General features: G+C 64.4%; 1 protein-coding gene across 1 annotated transcript; it reads left to right on the top strand.

The window, feature by feature from the left end:
• Positions 1-2,712: 2,712 nt before the first annotated feature.
• Positions 2,713-13,739, top strand: LRRC32 (leucine rich repeat containing 32). The gene is made up of 3 exons (XM_056116121.1): positions 2,713-2,788; positions 7,216-7,309; positions 11,640-13,739. The coding sequence occupies exons 2-3, from the start codon at positions 7,220-7,222 to the stop codon at positions 13,554-13,556; spliced, it is 2,007 nt and encodes a 668-aa protein (XP_055972096.1). The 5' UTR covers positions 2,713-2,788; positions 7,216-7,219; the 3' UTR covers positions 13,557-13,739.
• The last annotated feature ends 5,347 nt before the right edge of the window (positions 13,740-19,086 follow it).

Raw genomic sequence — 19,086 nt, 5'->3', positions numbered from 1 at the left:
ACGGTCCGTGGCCCTGCCTGCTGCACCCGGACTCCCCTCTCCCCTCACACTCCTCCTCTCCCTGGGGGTGGGGTCTCCCAGGGGTCATGGGGGAGCAGGGTCCAGCCTGGTACCCATCCTCCTCAGGGTCCGAGGACTCGAGCCTTTATCTGCCCGGAGCTGTGGGGCCTCAGGCAGCCATGCAGTCTCTCTGTGCAGCCGCCCCTATGCAAAGGCTCCCCTTCACCCCTGGCTGCCAGGGAGGGGCCGGTCAGTTCCAGTCAAGGACCAGACACCAGTCAGTCCCACAACCCGCCCCAGGACCCCTTGTTCCTCGCAGCGAGGCCCACACACACGGTCCCTTGAGCAGCGTTTGCGTCCCAAGCACCCAGCGTTGGCTTTGGGTCCCCAAACGCCCGACAGCTGACCCGGAAGCATTTGTTCTTCTCTCCCACTCTCCCCAGTGGGAGGCCTTTGGCGGGAAGGGTCTAAGCCTTCCCCGGTCCTTCCCTCTCTCGTTCTACAAGTCAAATGAGGACAGTGAGAGTCAGAGAGGTTTAGCGATTGGTGCCCGGTCACACAGGATGTGCGCGTTAGTTACTGCCTCTGAGGCCACTCATCTCTGTTGGGACCATCGATTTCCTCCTCGACTGAGGCAAACCGTCCCGGTGAACCCTGCGCCTGACTTGGTGCCTGAGGGGGTCTTGTCCCACCAGCACGGCTGCCGTGAAGACGCCAGAAACCACGCCTGCTGTCTTCCCTGCGAGATGTCTGGAGCGATCCAGACACGTCCACCAACACCCACCGGGGAAGGCTGGGCGGCCACTGATGAGCAACCTGGGAAAAGGTGTGCGGGCAGGAACCACACAACACTGGCCAGGAAGTCGGTATGGTGGTCTTTAGAGGAAAGACTCCCCTCCCCCAATCTATTCCTCAGCAAAGCAATCGGCTCCCCCGCCTTGATGCTCCTCCTCCTTCCGGTCAAGTTCAGGCTCCTAGATCTGGCCTCTGGGGCCCCTGGGCTCAGTCATCACTGTGTCCTCATCTGCCTCCCCTCCGGCCGGCCTCTCTACAAGGGTCCGTCCTGGACATTTAACCTCATCCAGGAACTGCGCGGAGGCCCCTGGGGAGGAGGCCCTAGTTACCGAGCAGGGCCAGCGCCCACCAGGTGCTGCACACACACACACATACTCTGCACCGAGTCAGCCCAGGGGGTGGGGGTGGGGGTGGCAGTGTCCGCTATTATTAGTCTCATTTTGCAGATCAGCAAACTGAGGTCAGCAAGTTCAGGCAATCAGAACTGCGGAGCAACGCGGCAGCTGAAGGGGTGCTCGGTGTGTGGCTTCCCGCGTCAAGCCCTCTGGACCCAAGAGCCACCCACCTGCAGCAGGTGGCATGCTTGGGTGCCCAGCTGTCGGAGTCCCGGGGGGCCCCAGCCAAGCACTGAGTGACTTAAGTGATCAGGGCCACAGCCTTCGGGGTGTAGGGAGATGGGCACGCCCACAGCCCCTGCATCACCTCCCACGAGCCCCACTGGAAGCCCTGTGGTTTCAGCCTGGGCTGGGGGGCAGGGGGGGAGGGGGGGCAGCAGCTAGGGCGGGAAAGCCTGGGCAGTGCGGGCACAGGCTGGGTCCCCTACACTCGGCCCTGACACTGGCGGCTAGCTGGAAGGCCACGTTATCCACCCACTTTAGAGACAGGAAAAAGGAGGCTCGTCCCTGGGACACCTGGCAGAGAGGGGGCTGAGATCTGAGTCTCTGGGAGGGAAGCAGAGGACCTGGACCTCCTCCTCCCCAGGTCCTGCCCTCCCCCACCCCCATTCCTATCGGGGGTCGGTTTCTGGGGAAGGGTGCCCAGCGCTTGCCCTGCGGGGGGTCCCCATGAGCACACAGATGGGGCCGGAGAGAACAGCCTCCTGGAGGGGAGTCAAGGAACCCGGCGTGCAAGCCTCACTCCGCCCCAACAGGCCACGGGTCCCAGGCGGCACTTCCTCCCGCCCCGGCCCCCAGGTACAGGGGGGCGCCCCGCCGCCGCCGGTCTACCCTGGAAGAGAGGCGGCGGGAGAGGAGCTGGGTCCGGCGGTTGGAGCCCCTCCCCAGGCACCCAGCTGGGGCGCGCCCGGCAGGCCAGGAGGCGCTCCCGGCTCCTGGACCCGGCAGTTTGGGAAGCCTCAAGCCCTGCTGCTCACGGCGGCAGTGCTCGGCGGCCCAGCACAGGCCCCGCAAAGCGAGCCCGGGAAGGCCACTGGACAGGACACTGACCCTCCCATAGGCGCTCACTCGGGACCGGTCACTAAACCTTTAGGCGGGTCCCTTCGCCTCGGTTTCCCCGGCCAGTTCACTAAGGACCCCGGAGTGGACCGGGGAGGGCGCGCGGGGATCCGGAGGGGAAGTGCCCAGCCAGGACTGGACAGCGGGGCTGGCCCGGCCGGGGGATCCCCCTCGGCGGCTGCCCCAGGGCTGGCGGAGGGGTCACTTCCTTCCGCGCTCGGTCCCTCACCTCTCCTGTTTGCCTCCGCGGAGCGCGGCCGCGGGGGAATCGGAGCCGGATTTCCTGCGCGGACCTGCGGCTCCCGGCGCCTGGCCGCGCCGCCGCTGACCCCGCCGGCCCGCCGGCCCGCGGACTGCACGTGCGGGGGGCGGCGCCCCCGAGCCGGCGGCCGGGCGCTAGGACCGCGCGGCGGGCGGCCGGCGGCGCGCGAGGCTATTTAAACCGGCCGGCGCCCCTCGCGGGCCGAGCTCGGTGGGCAGCGGGCCGGACCCCGGGACAGGGCCGAGCCGCAAGATGCGCCGCGGCCGCGCCGAGCCAGGTAGGAGCCCCCCGCGCCCCGCCCCCGCTCCGGGCCCCCACTGTCCGGGGCCAGGTCCAGCTCGACCCACCGCGCCGCCCAGCCCGACTCGACCCGGGCCAGAGCAGGGGCGGGAGCGCGGGGGACACGGGGTGCGCGGGGGACACGGGGTGCGCGGTGGACACGGGGTGCGCGGGGGACACGGGGTGCGCGGGGGACACGGGGTGAGCGGGGAACACGGGGTGCGCGGTGGACACGGGGTGCGCGGTGGACACGGGGTGAGCGGGGAACACGGGGTGCGCGGGGGACACGGGGTAAGCGGGTGGACACGGGGTGCGCGGGGGACACGGGGTGCGCGGGTGGACACGGGGTGAGCGGGTGGACACGGTGTCCGCAGTGGACACGGGGTGCGTGCACAGTGGACACGGGGTGCGTGGTGGACATGGGGTGGGCGCGTGTGCGGGTGAACACGGAGTGCACGGTGGACACAGGGTGAGCGGGTGGACACGGGGTAAGTGGGTGGACACTGGGTGAGTCTGTGTGCGGATGGACACGGGGTACACACTGGACATGAACATGGGGTGTGCAGTGGACACGGTGAGTGGGTGTACGGGTGGACAAGGGGTGATGGGTGTGCAGTGGACACGGGGTGGACACAAGGCTATGTGTGTGAGGTGGACACGGGGTGTGCGGTGGACACAGGGTGTGCGGTGGACACGGGGTGGACACAGGGTGATGGGTGTGTGGTGGACACAGGGTGATGGGTGTGCGGTGGACACGGGTGCGCAGTGGACACAGGGTGGGTGTGTGTGCAGGTAGACATGGGGTGTGTGGGCGGACACGGGGTGAGCAGGTGGACACGGGGTAAGTGGGTGGACACTGGGTGAGTCTGTGCGGATGGACACGGGGTGCACACTGGACATAACATGGGGTGTGCAGTGGACACGGTGAGTGAGTGTACGGGTGGACAAGGGGTGATGGGTGTGCGGTGGACACGGGGTGGACACAAGGTTATGTGTGTGAGGTGGACACGGGGTGTGTGGTGGACACGGGGTGGACACAGGGTGATGGGTGTGAGGTGGACACGGGTGCGCAGTGGACACGGGGTGGGTGTGTGTGCAGGTGGACATGGGGTGTGTGGGCGGACACGGGGTGAGCAGGTGGACACGGGGTGAGCTGGTGGACATGGGGTGCTCGGGTGCGTGGGTGGACATGGTGATGGGTGTGGGGGTGGACACGGGGTGCGTGGGTGGACTCGAGTGCATGGTGGACATGGGTGTGGGTGTGTGCAGGGTGCGTGTGGGGTGTGCCCGTGTGAGTGAGTGCATGAGGGTCCTGTGGGAGTGTGTGGGAGGGAGCACACGTGCGTGAGTGTGTGTGTGCATGGCGCTGAGGCAGGGAGGCGCAGGGGTGGCGTCTGCTGTGCTGGAATCTTCCCCCGGAGGCAGATGAGGCTGGGGTGTGGGTTGTACCCTGGGACTCTGGGTAAGTCACTGCAAGACTCAGTTTTTCTTTTCTCTTTCTGGTTTCGGGCCACTCCCCCCTGGTGCTCAGGGCTCACTTCTGGCAGTGCTCAGGGGTTCCCGGGATGGGTCCCAGCAGGTGGGGTGCCTGCCAAGCCAGCCCCGTCCCTGCTGGGGCTCACAGAGCCGCGCTTTCCTTTTTCATCCCGGCCAGAAGGAGGCCCCGTTCCACAGGGGACAGGCACTGCCCGAGCAAGTCCAGCCTTGGGCCGGTAGAGCTGGGCTGGGGGCAGCCGCCTCTGAGCCTCGGTGTCCCTGCCTGAGAGTGGAAGCTCTGCTGGCAGCTGGGCTTGAGGAGAGTGACCGAGGTCTGGATCCCGCGCTAGAGGCTGCAGCATCTCTCGGGTGGCCACGGGCCGTAGAGGTCCCCCCACCCTGCCTCCACCTTTCTGCCCCCAGCCTCCTCCCCAGGCCGGGTCTCTGCAGTAGCCAGGCAAAGATGGGGTGTCTGCTCTTGTCCCCCACCACAGTGCTTGGGGGCAGTTGGCGCAGAGCCAGATCCAGGCTGCGGCCAGGCTGAGGGGCTGAAAGGTGAGGGGCTGGGCCCAGAGACTGCAGGCGCCTGGTCCTCTGGGCTCCTCACAGCCTCCTGGGCACCATGGGGGGGGGGGTGCCCTTGTGGAGGGTCCCTTCCAGCCAGAGATCAGAGCATGGCGGTCAGGCAGGGGTCTGTCCCTGTGCGGGCAGGTGGGACGGGCGCCCCCCCCCCCCCCATCCCCTGCAGCTCTGACTTCAGGTTCCCCTCGCACACTCGCCACCAGCCCCCACCCGAGTGTCTCGCCACACCACCACCACAGCCCCTCACCTCTTCCCGAACACCCCTTCACCCCTCCCCTAGTACCACCTCATCCCATCACCCCTCCCCTCCCTGAGAGAGTGAGTACCCCCTCACCCCTCCCCTCCCAGTCAGCTCCCCTCCCCCCTCCCCCCCCCCCCCCCCCCCCCCCCCCCCCCCCCGTCAGCTCTCCTCACCCCTCCCTGACCAGTGAGAGTGAGCGCCCCCTCACCCCTTCCCTCCCTTCCCAGTGAGAGCAATCCTCCCTCAGTCCTTGTCCCCACAGTGACCCGTGGGGGATGAACAGGCCTCAGGGAGGGGTGGAGGGGCAGCAGGGGCAGAGGCCCGGGGCAGTTCCAGGCTGCATGAGGGCGAGGGGATGAGGCCAGGACGGGTTTCTTGTCTGTCCACAGGCCCCAGAGTGGCCCTGAGGGGGGACAGCAGGCACCGACTGCTCCAGGGAAGGGTCCGTGGGAGGTGTATGGGGGGCACTGCTTTCGTGGGAGGTGTATGGGGGGGGTGGGGGCAGTGCAGACAGAACCCAGAATGGGGCTAAGGGCATGGCAGGTGTTCAAAGGCAAGAAGCACTGCTTCTGGGTGCCCAGTGCTTGGCCGCTAGCCGGGGACATGGGTCCCAGAGGAGCGGGAGATGGCCCTACACTTTCGGGGGCTTCCTGTCAGGGGAGCCTGCTCCGAGCTGAGTCCTTGGGACCTGAGGATGGGGCGGGCCCCATTGGGAGGTGACACTCAGGGAGATCCAGGGCCAGGAGCACTGAATGTGGAAGGGAGGAAGCAAGGCATGGGGAAGGGGAGCCCCCCAAGAAACGGGCATGGTCAGGGGCCCAAGTGGGGGGTCAGGATGGGGGACAGAGGCCAGGCAGGGCCCAGTCTTCAGAGCATTCAAGAGAATGTGAAGATTTTGCATTTTAAATGGCAAAACAAAATCTGTGAAAGCCCCACCGGCAGAGGAGAGAGAGAGAGAGAGAGAGAGAGAGAGAGAGAGAGAGAGAGAGAGAGAGAGAGAGAGAAAAGCTGGGGCACAGGGCTGGGGAAGGGGGCAGGGTGGGGGGTGGCAGCCTAAGGAAGGGATTTAAAAGATCCGTGTAACCTTGGCGAGTTGGAGCAAGAGTAGATGACCGGCTGGAGCAATAGTAGTCCCTCAGGCAGGCAGGGTGCACAGCTTACACTCAGCCAACCCAGGTTCCATCCCCGGCATCCCATACAGTCCCCTGAGCCCTGCCAGGAGTGATCCCTGAGCACTGAACCAGGAGTGACCCCTGAGTCCTGCAGGTGGAAACTCCCTTTCCAATAAAAAAAAAAAAAGGCTGGTGAAGCAGCCTCTGCCTTTAGACATGTCAGCAAGAATACTAGCAGATTGCCACCAGAAGGGGGCGTTGGGGAGAGGCGTGCATGAATGAATGAATGAATGAATGAATGAATGAACTTAACGGAGTTTCGTCCCTACCTGGAGCCTCTGGCTCCTGCCCCCTCCCACCCACCTGCTAGGAGAGAAACGTTGGCCCAGCAAGTGAAAGTCGAGGCCAGAGTAAGCGTGGAGGGCAGCGGTGCAGGCCAGGGCTGGCCCCCTGCCCGCACTTCCTGTCCAGGCCTCAGGCCCGACCTGCAGACAATGGCAGGGATTCCAGAACCAGAAAATCAAAAGAAAAGGGACAAAATAAAAATGAGAGGTTGGGGGCAGGTGGGGGGTGGAATTCCTTCTGGGTCCAGCAGGAGGGGCTGGGCTGGGCAGTGGTTGGGTGGAGGTGGGGGAGTGCTGGCCATGGACTGGCCTCGCTCCCCATGTCACCGAGCTGGCCCTGAGTCTGGTCTGGAGCCCTCTGGGTTCCTCGGCTCTAGCTCAGCCCACCTCCCACTCCAGACTCCCTTCCGCCGCACGGGGTGTCTCTGGAAACCGAAATCGGATCACCCTCAGCTTCAAAATTCCTGCTGGGCAGAGAGTCAAGGCCAAGCCCTTGGGTTGATGCTGGGGGCCCTTCGTGATGGGCTCAGCCCCTCATTGCCCAGCTCCAGCCGGGGGAGGAGAGGCCTGGAGGTCCCAGAGGGTGAGGATGGACACGTGTGAGGGTGGGACTCGTGGTAGTGGGACAAACCAGGGATGTGACCCCGTGTCTCCTGCCTTCCTTCCACAGAGCCATGAACTGCTTGTTCCTGCTGTCCTTGGCCGTCCTGCCGCTGGCCCTGGCTACCTCCCAACACCGCGCAGACAAGGTGCCCTGTAAGATGGTAAGAAGAGGGTAAGCCCCCTCCCCCCCACACACACCCCGGGGCTCTACGGCCCCAGCCCCAGTTTAGAAGTCAGAGACGTTCAAAGAGGTTTTGGGGTTTTTATGGCGGTGGTTTATTTGAGACCATACCCTGCAGAGACCATGCCCTGACTCCTGGCTTTGTGCTCAGGGGTTACTTCTGGAGCAACTCAGGGGACCATATGGGGTGCTGGGGCTCGGACCCAGGGGAGGAGCAGCCGGGCACCAGCCAGGCACCAGCCGGGCACTGCGCCCAGCTCCCGCACCTCCCCTGCACTTCCTTTCCAGGCCCTTCTCCCTGCAACTGGGCTGGAGCGATAGCACAATGGTAAGGCGTTTGCCTTGCACGCGGCCGGCCTGGCCGAGCTGGGTTCGATTCCTCCGCCCCTCTCGGAGAGCCCGGCAAGCTACTGAGAGTATCTTGCCTGCAAGGTAGAGCCTGGCAAGCCACCCGTGACGTATTCAATATGCCAAACACAGAAACAACAAGTCTCACAATGGAGACGTTACTGGGCCCGCTCGAGAAAATCAATGAACAACGGGAGGACTGTGCTACAGTGCTCCCTGCAACAGCAAAATGAGGAGGGGTGCAGGTCCTTCTAAAGGCAGACCTCATACTCCTCCCCAGGACCCCTGGAAGTGTGGGCGCAGTTAGGTGGGGGGCTTGGAGTGCCGGGAGCAACAGGACCCCGGGCATGTGGGCATCTGGGCCATCACGGCTTACCAGCACCTTCCTCACGGGCTGTGCTGGGTAGCCTGGTGCTGTCCTGAGCTTGTCTGGGCTCCGTGCAGGCATCTGGAGCCCGATCAGAGCATGTTGGGCCCTGGCCTGAGCTTTCGGGCCCGTCCCCAGAAAGTCCGGAGGTGAAACACTTTCAGGCGGGACATGGAATCACATCCCTGGCTTGTCCCATCACCAGTCCCACCCTTAGTGGCTGCTTTCTGTGCTCAAGGAGGAAGCTGGGACAGCCCTGGCTCTGTCAGATAAGGCACGGGGTGGGATGGGTGGGGGTCCTGGAGGGGTCTCATCTCGGGGGAGTCCACCCTGCTCTGCTCCGCTTCTTTGCTTTTCTGTTTCCTTTTCTTCTTGATGTTTGGGTCACAACTGGTGATGCTCAGGGCTTACTCTAGGCTCTGCACTCAGGAATCACGCCTGGTGGTGCTAAGGGGATCCTCTGGATTGCCGGGGATCGAACCCGCTCAGCCACATGCAAGGCAAATGCACTACCCGTGTACTGTTGCTCCGGCCTCTCCTCTGCCCTCCCCCCTCCTCCCCTGCCCTCCCCTGCCCTTTCCCCTCCCCTCCTCTCCTCTCCTCTTTTTGGTTTCGGGCCACACCTGCAGGTACCCGGGATTACTCCTGGCTCTGTGCTCAGGGATCGCTCTTGGCGGGGCTTGGAGGACCACATGGAATACAAGGGATCAGAATGGGGTTTTCTGTGTGCGAGGCCAGTGCCCTCCACGCTGCGCTGTCTCTCTGGCCCCCGGCCTCCATTTCTTTAGTGGTTCCAGTGGGGTGAGTCCTGGGGCACGTAAAGGAGAGGGTGTCCTGAGCCAGGATGGGTGCTCTGAGACGGGTGTTTCTCCTGGAGGTGAGGCTGTAGGAGCCCAGGAGGGCCCTGGAGGCTGTGCGGAGTGTTCCTGGAGGCTGGCAGAGGGGACAGGCAAGGAGGGCAGGCTGGGCATCTGTTCCGCACAGCGTCTAGCTCAGGGCCACCACTGCAGGGGACCAGCCTATCACAGAGCCAGGAGAAAGGCCATGCCCACCAGCTGCCCAGCACTGTCTGTGGGGGGCTGCCTTCTCCTATGGCCCCTACCCTGCGTCTCCCGTGGCCCCACACCCTGTCTTCTGGCACCCCCATCTCCCAGGACCCCTCTTTTCTGCAGAGGCCCTCACCCTATCTCTTGGTATCCCCCACCCTGTCTCCCAGGGTCCACCACCCTGTCTCCCAACACCCCATCTCCCGGCACCCCCGTTTCCCGGCACCCCCGTCTCTCTACACCCCCATCTCCCAACACCCCTGTCTCTCAAAACCCTCATCTCCCACACCCCCTGTTTCCTGGCACCCCGATCTCCTGACACCCCCATCTCCCACGCCCTCTCTCAGGCTCTCTGCTCTCTGGCCCTGGCTGGACACAGCATCCCCCTTCTCTCTCCTTTCCGGAAGGCGGCTGACACTTGGGCCAACGGTGTCTGGGACTCTCAGCTTCACCCACTCCTCCAGGGCCCCCCACAGCCGCTTGGCCAGCCCCTTCCCTGTCTAGCAGGTCCCCATGCTGATGGGCCCAGTTCAGGGATAAGTGTGAGGAGCACAGGACAGTGAGTGCCATGAGGGGTCCTGGAGCTGGGTATGCAGGGGGACCTCAGGGAGCAGGGATGTGGAGGACAGCCCACGGTGGACGAGAGGGACAGGGGCTGCTGTGGCGACTGGGCAGCTCCGGGACACGCAGGGAGCTGGGGAGCCAGGGCACAGGGCCACAGAGAGCCTGAGTGCCCTGTAGGGGGTGGAGAGTGACCAGGACACTGTGCAGAGGGCACCGGGCAGAGGGCAGGGTCCGAGCCTTTGTCAGGTGCATGGCAGAGGGGAGATTCTGAATGGACAGGTGGGCTTGTGTGGTCCTCTGTGGGGAGAGTCAGGAGTCCCAGGTGCTGGAGACTGCGGGAGGGAAGCACATTTGCAGAGGGAATTCTAGTGCCCGGGTTAGACCCCTAGCACTGCCACAATAATTAATGGCTTAAAATAGAAATCAAGAATCCTAGCTCCAAGAGCTGAAGCTATGGCTTGTACAGAGAGCCCTTGTGTGTGGAAGGCCAGGGTTCAACCTCTAGCACCACAAAATCAATTCCAAACACTGAAGAATTTTAGTTGCAGAAATCAAATGTGATGGAAAGACAAAGCTCTAATCCCGGTCTGCTCCTTACCAGCTGCGGGTCCCCCCTGGCCTCTCTGAGCTAGGGGCCCTATAAATAGGGGTTCTCCTTCTTGTTGGCAGGCTCTGATGGGGTCCAGGGAGGTGACGGGCTTTTCTGTTTGCTTTTTTTTTTTTTTTTGCTTTTGGGTCAGCAATGCACAGGGGTTACTCCTGGTTCTGCACACGGGAATCACTCCTGGCAATGCTTGGGGAACCACATGGGATGCTGGGACTCGAACTCGGGTTGGCCGCGTGCATGGCAAACACCCTACTCGCTGTGCTATCACTCCAGCCCCTGCTTGCTTTGTTTGGGGGCCACACCTGGCAGTGTTCAGGGCTTACTCCTGGCTCTGTGCTCAGGGATCACTCCTGGTGGGCTCAAGGGAACGTATGAGGTGTCTGGGATCAGACCTGGGTTGGCTGCATACAAGGCAAGCACCATCCCGGCTGTGCAGTGCTCCAGGCCTGAGGCACAGGCTTTAAAGTGCTCCGTCATGTGAACTGCTGAGTGGGTCGGTGGTGGGGAAAGGGCCACGTTCTGGGGAGGAGATGGGGCAGGGCTCAGTCCTGCCCCCGAAGGACTTGGCCAGGCCCCGTAGCCATCTTGTTCCCCCCCATCCCTACTTCTGCCCTCACCCCCAGGGCACAGGGGGTTCTGGGGCGCAGCAGTGGGAAGGAGGTCACGACAGGGGTGCATCGGGAGAAAAGATGGCCCCAGCAAGCTCTGTGGGCAGGGGGGTTGGGGGGTCGGGGGCGCTTCCTCCCCTTTGCAAACATTTCTCCACGCGTGGATTTCAGTCTGACCCCAACTGGGTTTAGTGGATGCTCTGGGCCCAAAGATGGTCCTGAACCATGGAGGCAGGAGGCTAGTACCCCCTCAGGGACTTGCTGCTTGCTGGCCTAGGGCTCCCTAAGCTTTGTCCACTGGGCAGTCTTCAGGGGTGGAGTGGGGGCGGGGGGGCTCTCTCACCCGTAAGCTCGGGTAGATGGGTCAATGGGACAGACTACGCCAGACATTCTGAAGACATTTCTGCTAAACGAGCCCCCACATTCAGTTACACGCCCCCACAGTTGAAGCAGATGGACTCTGGGCGAGGCCTGGCCCCACTGCCTGGGCCTGAGAGAGACTATGGCCCATGGCAGCTGCTCATCTGTCCTCTGGTTGGCCAGTCATTGCTCTGTCCCTCTGACCATCAGTTTCCCAGAGGCCCGGCCTGTCCCGGGTGCAGCTGTGGGGGGTCTCCATCCAGACTCGGGGTCATGAAGCGAGGATAGAGGAGTGTCCGGCATGTTGGGTTACCAGAAGAGGCCCCACCGAGCCACCTGCCCGCGGGGGTCAGGTCTGGCTCACCCTCCTGCCCGGTCTCATGCCTGCTCTCCCCTCTCCTCCTCCCCAGGTGGACAAGGAGGCCTTGTGCCAGGGCCTTGGCCTGCTGCAGGTGCCCACTGGGCTCCCGCTAGACATGGAGGCCCTGGACCTGTCCAGGAACCAGATCCGGGACATCCTGGCCACCCCTCTGGGCTTCTACAGGGCGCTGCGGCACCTGGACCTCAGCGCCAACGAGATCAGCATCCTGGAGCCGGGGGTCTTCCAGGCCCTCCCGCTGCTGCAGAGCCTCAGCCTGGCCCGCAACCGCCTGGGGGTGGGCGCCCCGCTGAGCGGCGGGGGCCTGGGCCCGCTGCCCCGCCTGGCCACCCTGGACCTGTCGGGCAACAGCCTGTACAGCGGCCTGCTGGAGCGGCTGCTGGGGCCGGCGCCCACCCTGCGGGCCCTCTCGCTGGCCGAGAACAGCCTGACCCGCCTGGCCCGCCACACCTTCCGCGGCTGCCCGGCGCTCGAGCGCCTGGACCTGCACAGCAACGTGCTGCTGGACATCGAGGACGGCGCCTTCGAGGCCCTGCCCCGCCTGGCCCACCTCAACCTGTCCAGGAACTCCCTCACCTGCATCTCGGGCTTCAGCCTCCCCCAGCTGCGGACGCTGGACCTGAGCTGCAACAGCCTGGAGGCCTTCCAGACGGAGCCCGAGCCGCGCGCCGAGTACCAGCTGGCCTGGCTGGACCTGCGGGAGAACCGGCTGCTGCGCCTGCCCGAGCTGGACGCGCTGCCCCGGCTCACCTACCTGAACGCGTCCAACAACCTCATCCAGCTCCCGGCCGGGCCGGCCGGCGCGGGCCGCGCCGACGCCCACCTGCCCTCGGCGGGCCGGCCGGCCGGGTCCCTGTCCGCGCCCGGCGGGGCGGCCAGCAATGGCTCGCTGGCGCCCCGGCTGCTCAACCTGGACCTGAGCTACAACGAGATCGAGCGCGTCCCGCAGGAGTTCCTGGAGCGCCTGCCCGGGCTGCGCGCGCTGAACCTGAGCCGCAACTGCCTGCGCGCCTTCGCGGCCCCGCGTCCAGGCGCGCTCCCCTGCCTCGCGCTGCTGGACCTCAGCCACAACGCGCTGGCGACGCTGGAGGTCGGGGCCGGGGCCCTGGGCTCTCTGCAGACGCTGTTCTTGCAGGACAACGGCCTGCAGGACCTGCCCGCCGACACCTTTACCAGCCTGGCCAGCCTGCAGCGGCTGGACCTGCGGCAGAACCGCGTCCGGCCCTGCGGGAGCCCCGGGGCGCCCGGCTCCGCGCGCTGCGTGGCCTTCTCGGGCATCCCCTCGCTGCGCGTCCTGAGTCTGGTGGACAACGAGATGGAGACGCTGCGGGCGGGGGCCTTCCGAGGCACCCCGCTGACCGAGCTGGACCTCTCGGCCAATCCCGGGCTGGAGGTGGCCACGGGGGCCTTGGAGGGCCTGGAGGCCTCCTTGGAGGTGCTGGCCCTGCGGGGCAACGGGCTGACCGTCCTGCAGGTGGACCTGCCCTGCTTCAGCTGCCTCAAACGGCTCAACCTGGCCGAGAACCGCCTGAGTGCCCTGCCGGCCTGGACACAGGCCGTGTCCCTGGAGGTGCTGGACCTGCGGAATAACAGCTTCCGCCAGCTGCCGGGCAGCGCCATGGGCGGCCTGGAGCCCAGCCTGCGGCGCCTCTACCTGCAGGGCAACCCGCTCAGCTGCTGCGGCAACGGCTGGCTGGCCTCGCAGCTGCACCGCGGCCAGGTGGACGTGGACGTGGGCGCCGCCCAGGACCTGCTGTGCCGCTTCGGCTCCCAGGAGGAGGGCTCCCTGGGCCACGTGCGCCCCGAGGACTGCGAGCAGGGTGGGCTCAAGAACCTCAACCTCCTCCTCCTCCTCACCTTTGCCCTGGTGGCGGCCATCCTGCTCACCACGCTGGCCACCTGCTGCTGTGTCCGCCGGCAGAAGTTCAGCCAACAGTACAAGGCCTAGAGGAGCGTGCAAGGCGGGTGGACGATGTGGGGGGTGGCCACTCAGCGTGCGCCCAAGGGGTGCACGTGACGCCCTCCCCTGGTGGGTGTCGTGGGTGAGCCGCGGTGCACTCCGGAAGCAAGAGAGGCCGCCGGCTCAGCACTCCCACGGTCCACTAGCTTGCGGCACGCCCTGGACACGGGGTGTGGGTGAGGAGGGCACAGCCCAGCCCTCAAACCGGTGCAGGTGGGAGAAGGCGGCAGTCCCAGACCCCGGCAGGAGGCGCGTAGGAGCCCCCTGAGCTTGCAGCTGGCCGAGGGCTGCAGGGAGGAGGGTTTGCCCGCCTGGGCTCCAGGGAGACTGTCATGTCTCCTTGTGACGCTCTGTCTTGCCGGGACACCAGGTGCTGGTGGCCTGGATGGTGGGTGCTTGAGGCAGGAGCAGCACCTGCTGGCGCCCTGTCCGTGGCTTTGTGGAGTTTCTGCCCTGGATCGGCCCATTCCGGGCCCCCTGGGATGGGGTGGCCACCCTGGCCCCGGCCCTCCTGTGATCTCGGTCCTGTTGTCTGACGGGCAGGAACTCTGGCATCTGGTTCTGCTTTGCACCAGGCGTGGCAGTCAGGATGCAGACCCCACGTGCCTCTCACCGCAACCCTCTGAGGTTGGCGTTCTTCATGAATGTGGCTCTCGAAGGTCCCAACCGGCGTCCCTGGCCAAGAAATGCCAGGACTGGGACTCAGGTGCTTACCCTGTTGGCTGCAAGCCCAGAGCCTTGCCCAGGACGGGGTGTAGACGGGACGGGGCCCTGGAAGCTGAGCCTCTCCGTGCTGCCCCTTGCTCTCCAGCCAGGCCCCCTCGCCCCGCCCTGCCTCGGTTTCTCTCTGTGTCCTCTCCTCGTCTCTCGAGCCCCTCACCCAGCTGCTCCCTCCACTGAGCAGAGCCAGTGTTCGAGACTCGTTGAGTCTCCCCGTTGCAGTCAGATAGGGAAGCTGAGGCAGGCAAAGAAATACTTCGTCTGCTCAGAGCTGCGCAAGTCACTGACAGCGGCTGGGGTGAGGTGAGGACTTGGAGAAGTGGGGCCATTGTGGGCCGGAGCGATAGGACAGCCAGTAGGAACTTGCCTTAGACACGACTGATGGGGCTCTGTTCCCAGCACCCCATCTGTTCCCTCGAGCCCACCAAGACTGTCCCCTGAGTGCAGAGCCAGGCGTATGCGCTGAGCACTGCAGGTAAACCTCCAAAACAAAACGGAACACACCTAAAACCAGAAAACCGATTGGGCATCCGACCTCACAGGGATGGTGCAGGGGTGAGAGGGGTCGGACCCGTATGGTTTGCTTGCTCAGCTTCACGTGACAAGCCGACGCTGGCTCCAAGGCTCTTTCTGGTTCCCACCATGCAGGAATTTTTCCCCCTAGAACAAGGAGTAGAAATAGCCCTCCTGACGTGACCCTCCGAGCCATCCCTCAGGGACTTGCCTTTGTCCGGGAAGGAAGAGGCTGGGCCAGGCGTACGGCTGCTCTCTTCCCCCGTCACTGTGCTCGCTTCTGATACTGCTTACTGCTTAGGAAAGCGTCGGGCAGCAAAGGTCCTTCCTTCTCTCCACCCCATTTTACAGACGGGAAAACTGAGGCCCAGAGGAGGTCGAGGACTCAGGGAGTCAATGGCAGAGTTGGGGCTGGTTCCTGCCCTGCTTGGGGTCCGGGGGGCGGTAGAGGGGGTGGGGGGCTCCAGCCCTGGGTGGGCTCACACTGGTGCACACAAACACTCCTCAGGCATGGCGGGTGGGCACGGCTCCGGCTCGCCTGCCCGAGATTCAGGAACACTACCCAATGCTGCTCACTCCCGGGCCCGGGGCCCCTTCTTTGTATAACCCCTGTGACGGAATAAAGCCATTTCTGCAGAAACAGTGTGGCCTGGAAGCTTGCTGTGGGTTCTCGGCTGCAGTGCTCTCCTCTGCAGGAGGGGTTAGAGGGGCCTGGGGCTGGGCAGGCACACTGCCTGGCCCTGAGGAGGGGGACTGGGCCAGGAACCTGGTGCCCGTAGCCCTTTCCCTGCCCTCAGAGGCCAGCAACTGCCTCCTGAGAGTGCCCCTCCCCTCCCCCTCTCCTTCCCCTCCCCTCCCCTCCCCCACCCGCTGCCCCTCCCCCTCCTCCCTCTGTTCTCCTCCCCCTGCCCTCTTCCCCCGCCCCCTCCCCTCCCTCTCCCCTGCCCTCCTCCCCCTCCCCCTGCTCCCTTCCCTCCCTCTCCCCCTGCCCTCCTCCCCCTCCCCCTCCCCTACCTCTTCCCTCCCCCTGTCCCCTGCCCTCCTCTCCTCTTCCTTTCCCCTCCTCCCCTCCCCACTTCCCCTCCATTCCCCCTCCTCCTCCTCCTCCCTCCCTCCCTACTATCCTCCTCTCTCTCCCCTGCCCCTGCCCCTCCCCTTTCTCTCCTCTTCCTCCCCCTTCTCCCCCTTTCTCCCCTTCCCCTCCTCCCCTTCCCCCCTCCCATCTTCTCTTCCTCTCTGATCCCCTCCTCCCCTCTCCTCCCACCCCTCCTTACCAGTAGTCCCCGACCCACTTCCCCACCTCATCCCCCTCTGGGTACAGTAGCCCCCCATCCTGAGACTCCCTCAGCCCTGCACCCCACGGGCCTTCTCCAGACTCAGGCAATCTCAGCCGCCCCCCCCCCCCCGCCCACCTCCTTGACCCTCACACACGGGCCTTACCTCACCTCCCATCCACACCCTGCCCATCCCGCCTCCCCTCTGCTTCTGCCAATCCCAGGGCGCTGTGGTCCTCGGGCCTCCCCTTGCTCTGCTCCCCTCTCTGGGCTGTCTGAAGGACCACCTTCCCCGGTGCCTGTCCTGCCTCATTGGTGGCCACCCCTGGCTCTGATGACACCCACGCCTGCGTCCTGGCACCCAGAGTGAAAGCAGACAGCAGAGTGGGGGGAGGGGTAATCGCAGGTGGCAGATCCCAGTTAAATTTAGGAGAGCAGGAGGGCCAAAGGAGAGCCCCCCAGATGGGGGGAGAGTTTGGGGTCCAGGAAGGACCAGGCTGCTCCCCCAGTGCCGGCATCTGCGTGCCTGAGTCTGCTCCTCCCTGCTGCCTGGGCCACTCAGGTCCCAGTGGAGGAAATGGGCGTGAGAGCGGTGCGGGCCGGGCCGCCTGGCCCCAAGCCCGCGAGGTCCCTGACCCCTTTTCCTGGAAAACAGCAGCGCTCAGTCACCTGGCTGAGACCCCCAACGAGGCAGAAATTCCTGTTTTCAGCCAAACACGGACACCGTTGCCAAATAGGTCATGGGAGCAGTGGCAGGTTCCAGGCGCCAGCCCCTGCCACATCAGCCCGAGGGTCAGGGGGGCCGGACGAGGGAGGGAGGAGAGGCAGCACCCCAGGGTGGGGGCCCTCTGCAGGCCGAGGTGCAGTGCCCAGATTCATCCTCTGCGGGGCCTTTAGGCAGTTCCTGGGCTCATCTCTAGCACCTCCAAACCGAATCACAGAGCCCTTTGAGCACTGCTGTCCTGTTTCAGTCCCGCCGGCTTGGGTGTGATGCCTCCCTGTAGAGAAACGGAGACACATAGGCCACAGCTGTAAGGGGCCAGGGCTGAGACCGACCCCACGGCTGCCCATGCAGAGTCAGTAAGCTGCCCACTGCCTAGCACTGCCTCCTGGCCCTCCCCCAACACCAGCCGCCTCCTGGAATGTTTCACCACAGCCCGCTTCCTACCCACTAGCCAAACTCCTCCTTTTCAACACTCGCCTGCATCACCACCTCCAGGCAGACCTCTCTGCTCTCCCCTCCCACCGCTCATAATTCCCATCTGCGTCATTTGCTAGAGAGAGTGGTCCTACATCTGCCTTACTGTGGGAGCCAGCACTGGGCGGGTGCAGCAGAGGTTGATTGACCCTGTGACCCCTGCCCTTTGGGAAACCCCCCAAACTTGTGGGGATTAAGTCCAGACTCAGACAAATATTCTCGGACACATCCAGGGGACCCAGAGGACATGGGGGGGGGGGGAGAGTCCAGGGATTTCATCTCACTTCCTCCTTTCCTTCCAGTCCCTCTGCCTCTGGGACTGTCTTATCTTCCCCGCCTCCTCCCCCCCCCCTTCCCCCTCCTCCTCCTCCTCCCTCCCTCCCTACTATCCTCCTCTCTCTCCCCTGCCCCTGCCCCTCCCCTTTCTCTCCTCTTCCTCCCCCTTCTCCCCCTTTCTCCCCTTCCCCTCCTCCCCTTCCCCCCCTCCCATCTTCTCTTCCTCTCTGATCCCCTCCTCCCCTCTCCTCCCAGAGAGCAAGGAGGGAGGCCAGGCTGTTTATAGGAACTGGAGCGGCTCCATCCATCAGCTCTGTTTGGAGCCGGGGCCCAAGGATAATAAATGCCTCGGCCCTGCCCCAGCTGTGCTCGGCCTGAACTTGGCCATCTGAATCTGAACTCCGGCTCTCAGCCTGCCCGTTCTCAGGCCCAGCCCCCGCCCCGCCCTCCTCCTCCCCCAAGGCAGCCTGGGAAGGATCCAGGGCCTGGACTCCACCTCGACTTCGTTTTGGGGGGCACATGGCAAGTCGGGCTGCTTGCCTGTGCCTCTGTTTCCCCAGCTGTGAAATGGGGTCACGGTCCCTTTCCCCGCCCTCCATCCCCACTCAGCCTGCTTGTGAAGCAACAGTGACTTGAGCATCTGCTCTGCGCTGGCCCCTGCGGGCTCTCTGGAGAGCCGGCCAGACCGCCAGTGGCCGAGCACCAGAAGAGGAAGTGGTCAGCACGGCGAGGGAGGTCCAGATTTGGGGCTCAGGCAGTTTGTTTGCCGCAGGGAGTGGCTCTCCCAGCTGGAGGGATGGAGTGAGGGGAGATTTGGGGGACATCCGTGCTGGCCTCACAGGGCAGGGTGGGATCACAGCCCGGGGGGAAGAGTTTCCAGCCCATCCAGGCTGCAGGCAGACACAGGCTGGGGTGCAGCTGAGGGTCTGGTCTGTCTCCGCCCTATGTCAGCCCATCCCTCCCGACTTGGCCTCCTGATCTTCCAGCACCTTCTTTTCTGAGCTTATTCCTCCCTCCTGGAACTTTCCTTCCTCTGGAGTGCTTCAGACGGACATTCCCGGAATACTGCATGTCCCCAGCCCGAGATCCCCCCAAAGATCATCCTAGAAAGTGTAAGATTAGGATAGGAGAAAGCCAGTGGTCAAGAGCAGATGCTTCTGGAATGAATCAAGGACTGAAGAAGAGTGAGTCAGTGGGAAAGAGAGTGAGTGAGTCAGGAAATAAATCCCACGGACCCTCGGTGCGCAGAGCCCGCACGCCATACAAGGTGTTAAACATACAAGCTGACGCCCTGCAGGAGAACCGCTGCCCAAGGGGGCCGGGAAATCGACCTACGTGCCTGGCCCCACACGCTCACGGCGCCATCTACCAAAAGGCCTGGGAGGGGCCGGAGCTTGGCTAGAGGAGCCGGAAGTCTCTCGGAACGTGGATCCATAGCCCCTCACGCCCTTGAATTTATCAAAACGCTTGGGTAGAGCTAGAGCCACCAGGGATGCCCACACACTCCTTGTCAGGTTGTTTTTTGGCGGGGAGGGAG

Source organism: Sorex fumeus, unplaced genomic scaffold, assembly GCF_029834395.1.
Source record: "Sorex fumeus unplaced genomic scaffold, SorFum_2.1 ptg000030l, whole genome shotgun sequence".
NCBI lineage: Eukaryota > Metazoa > Chordata > Mammalia > Eulipotyphla > Soricidae > Sorex > Sorex fumeus.
Note: the sequence above shows the minus strand (reverse complement) of the source record. Positions and strands in the feature narration are given on the sequence as shown.

Excerpts from the sequence above, each read along its gene's own strand:
- LRRC32 (XM_056116121.1), top strand. The coding sequence starts at position 7,220 with ATGAACTGCTTGTTCCTGCTGTCCTTGGCCGTCCTGCCGCTGGCCCTG. Across the intron at positions 7,310-11,639 it reads ACAAGGTGCCCTGTAAGATG|GTGGACAAGGAGGCCTTGTG; the intron begins GTAAGAAGAGGG and ends CCTCCTCCCCAG.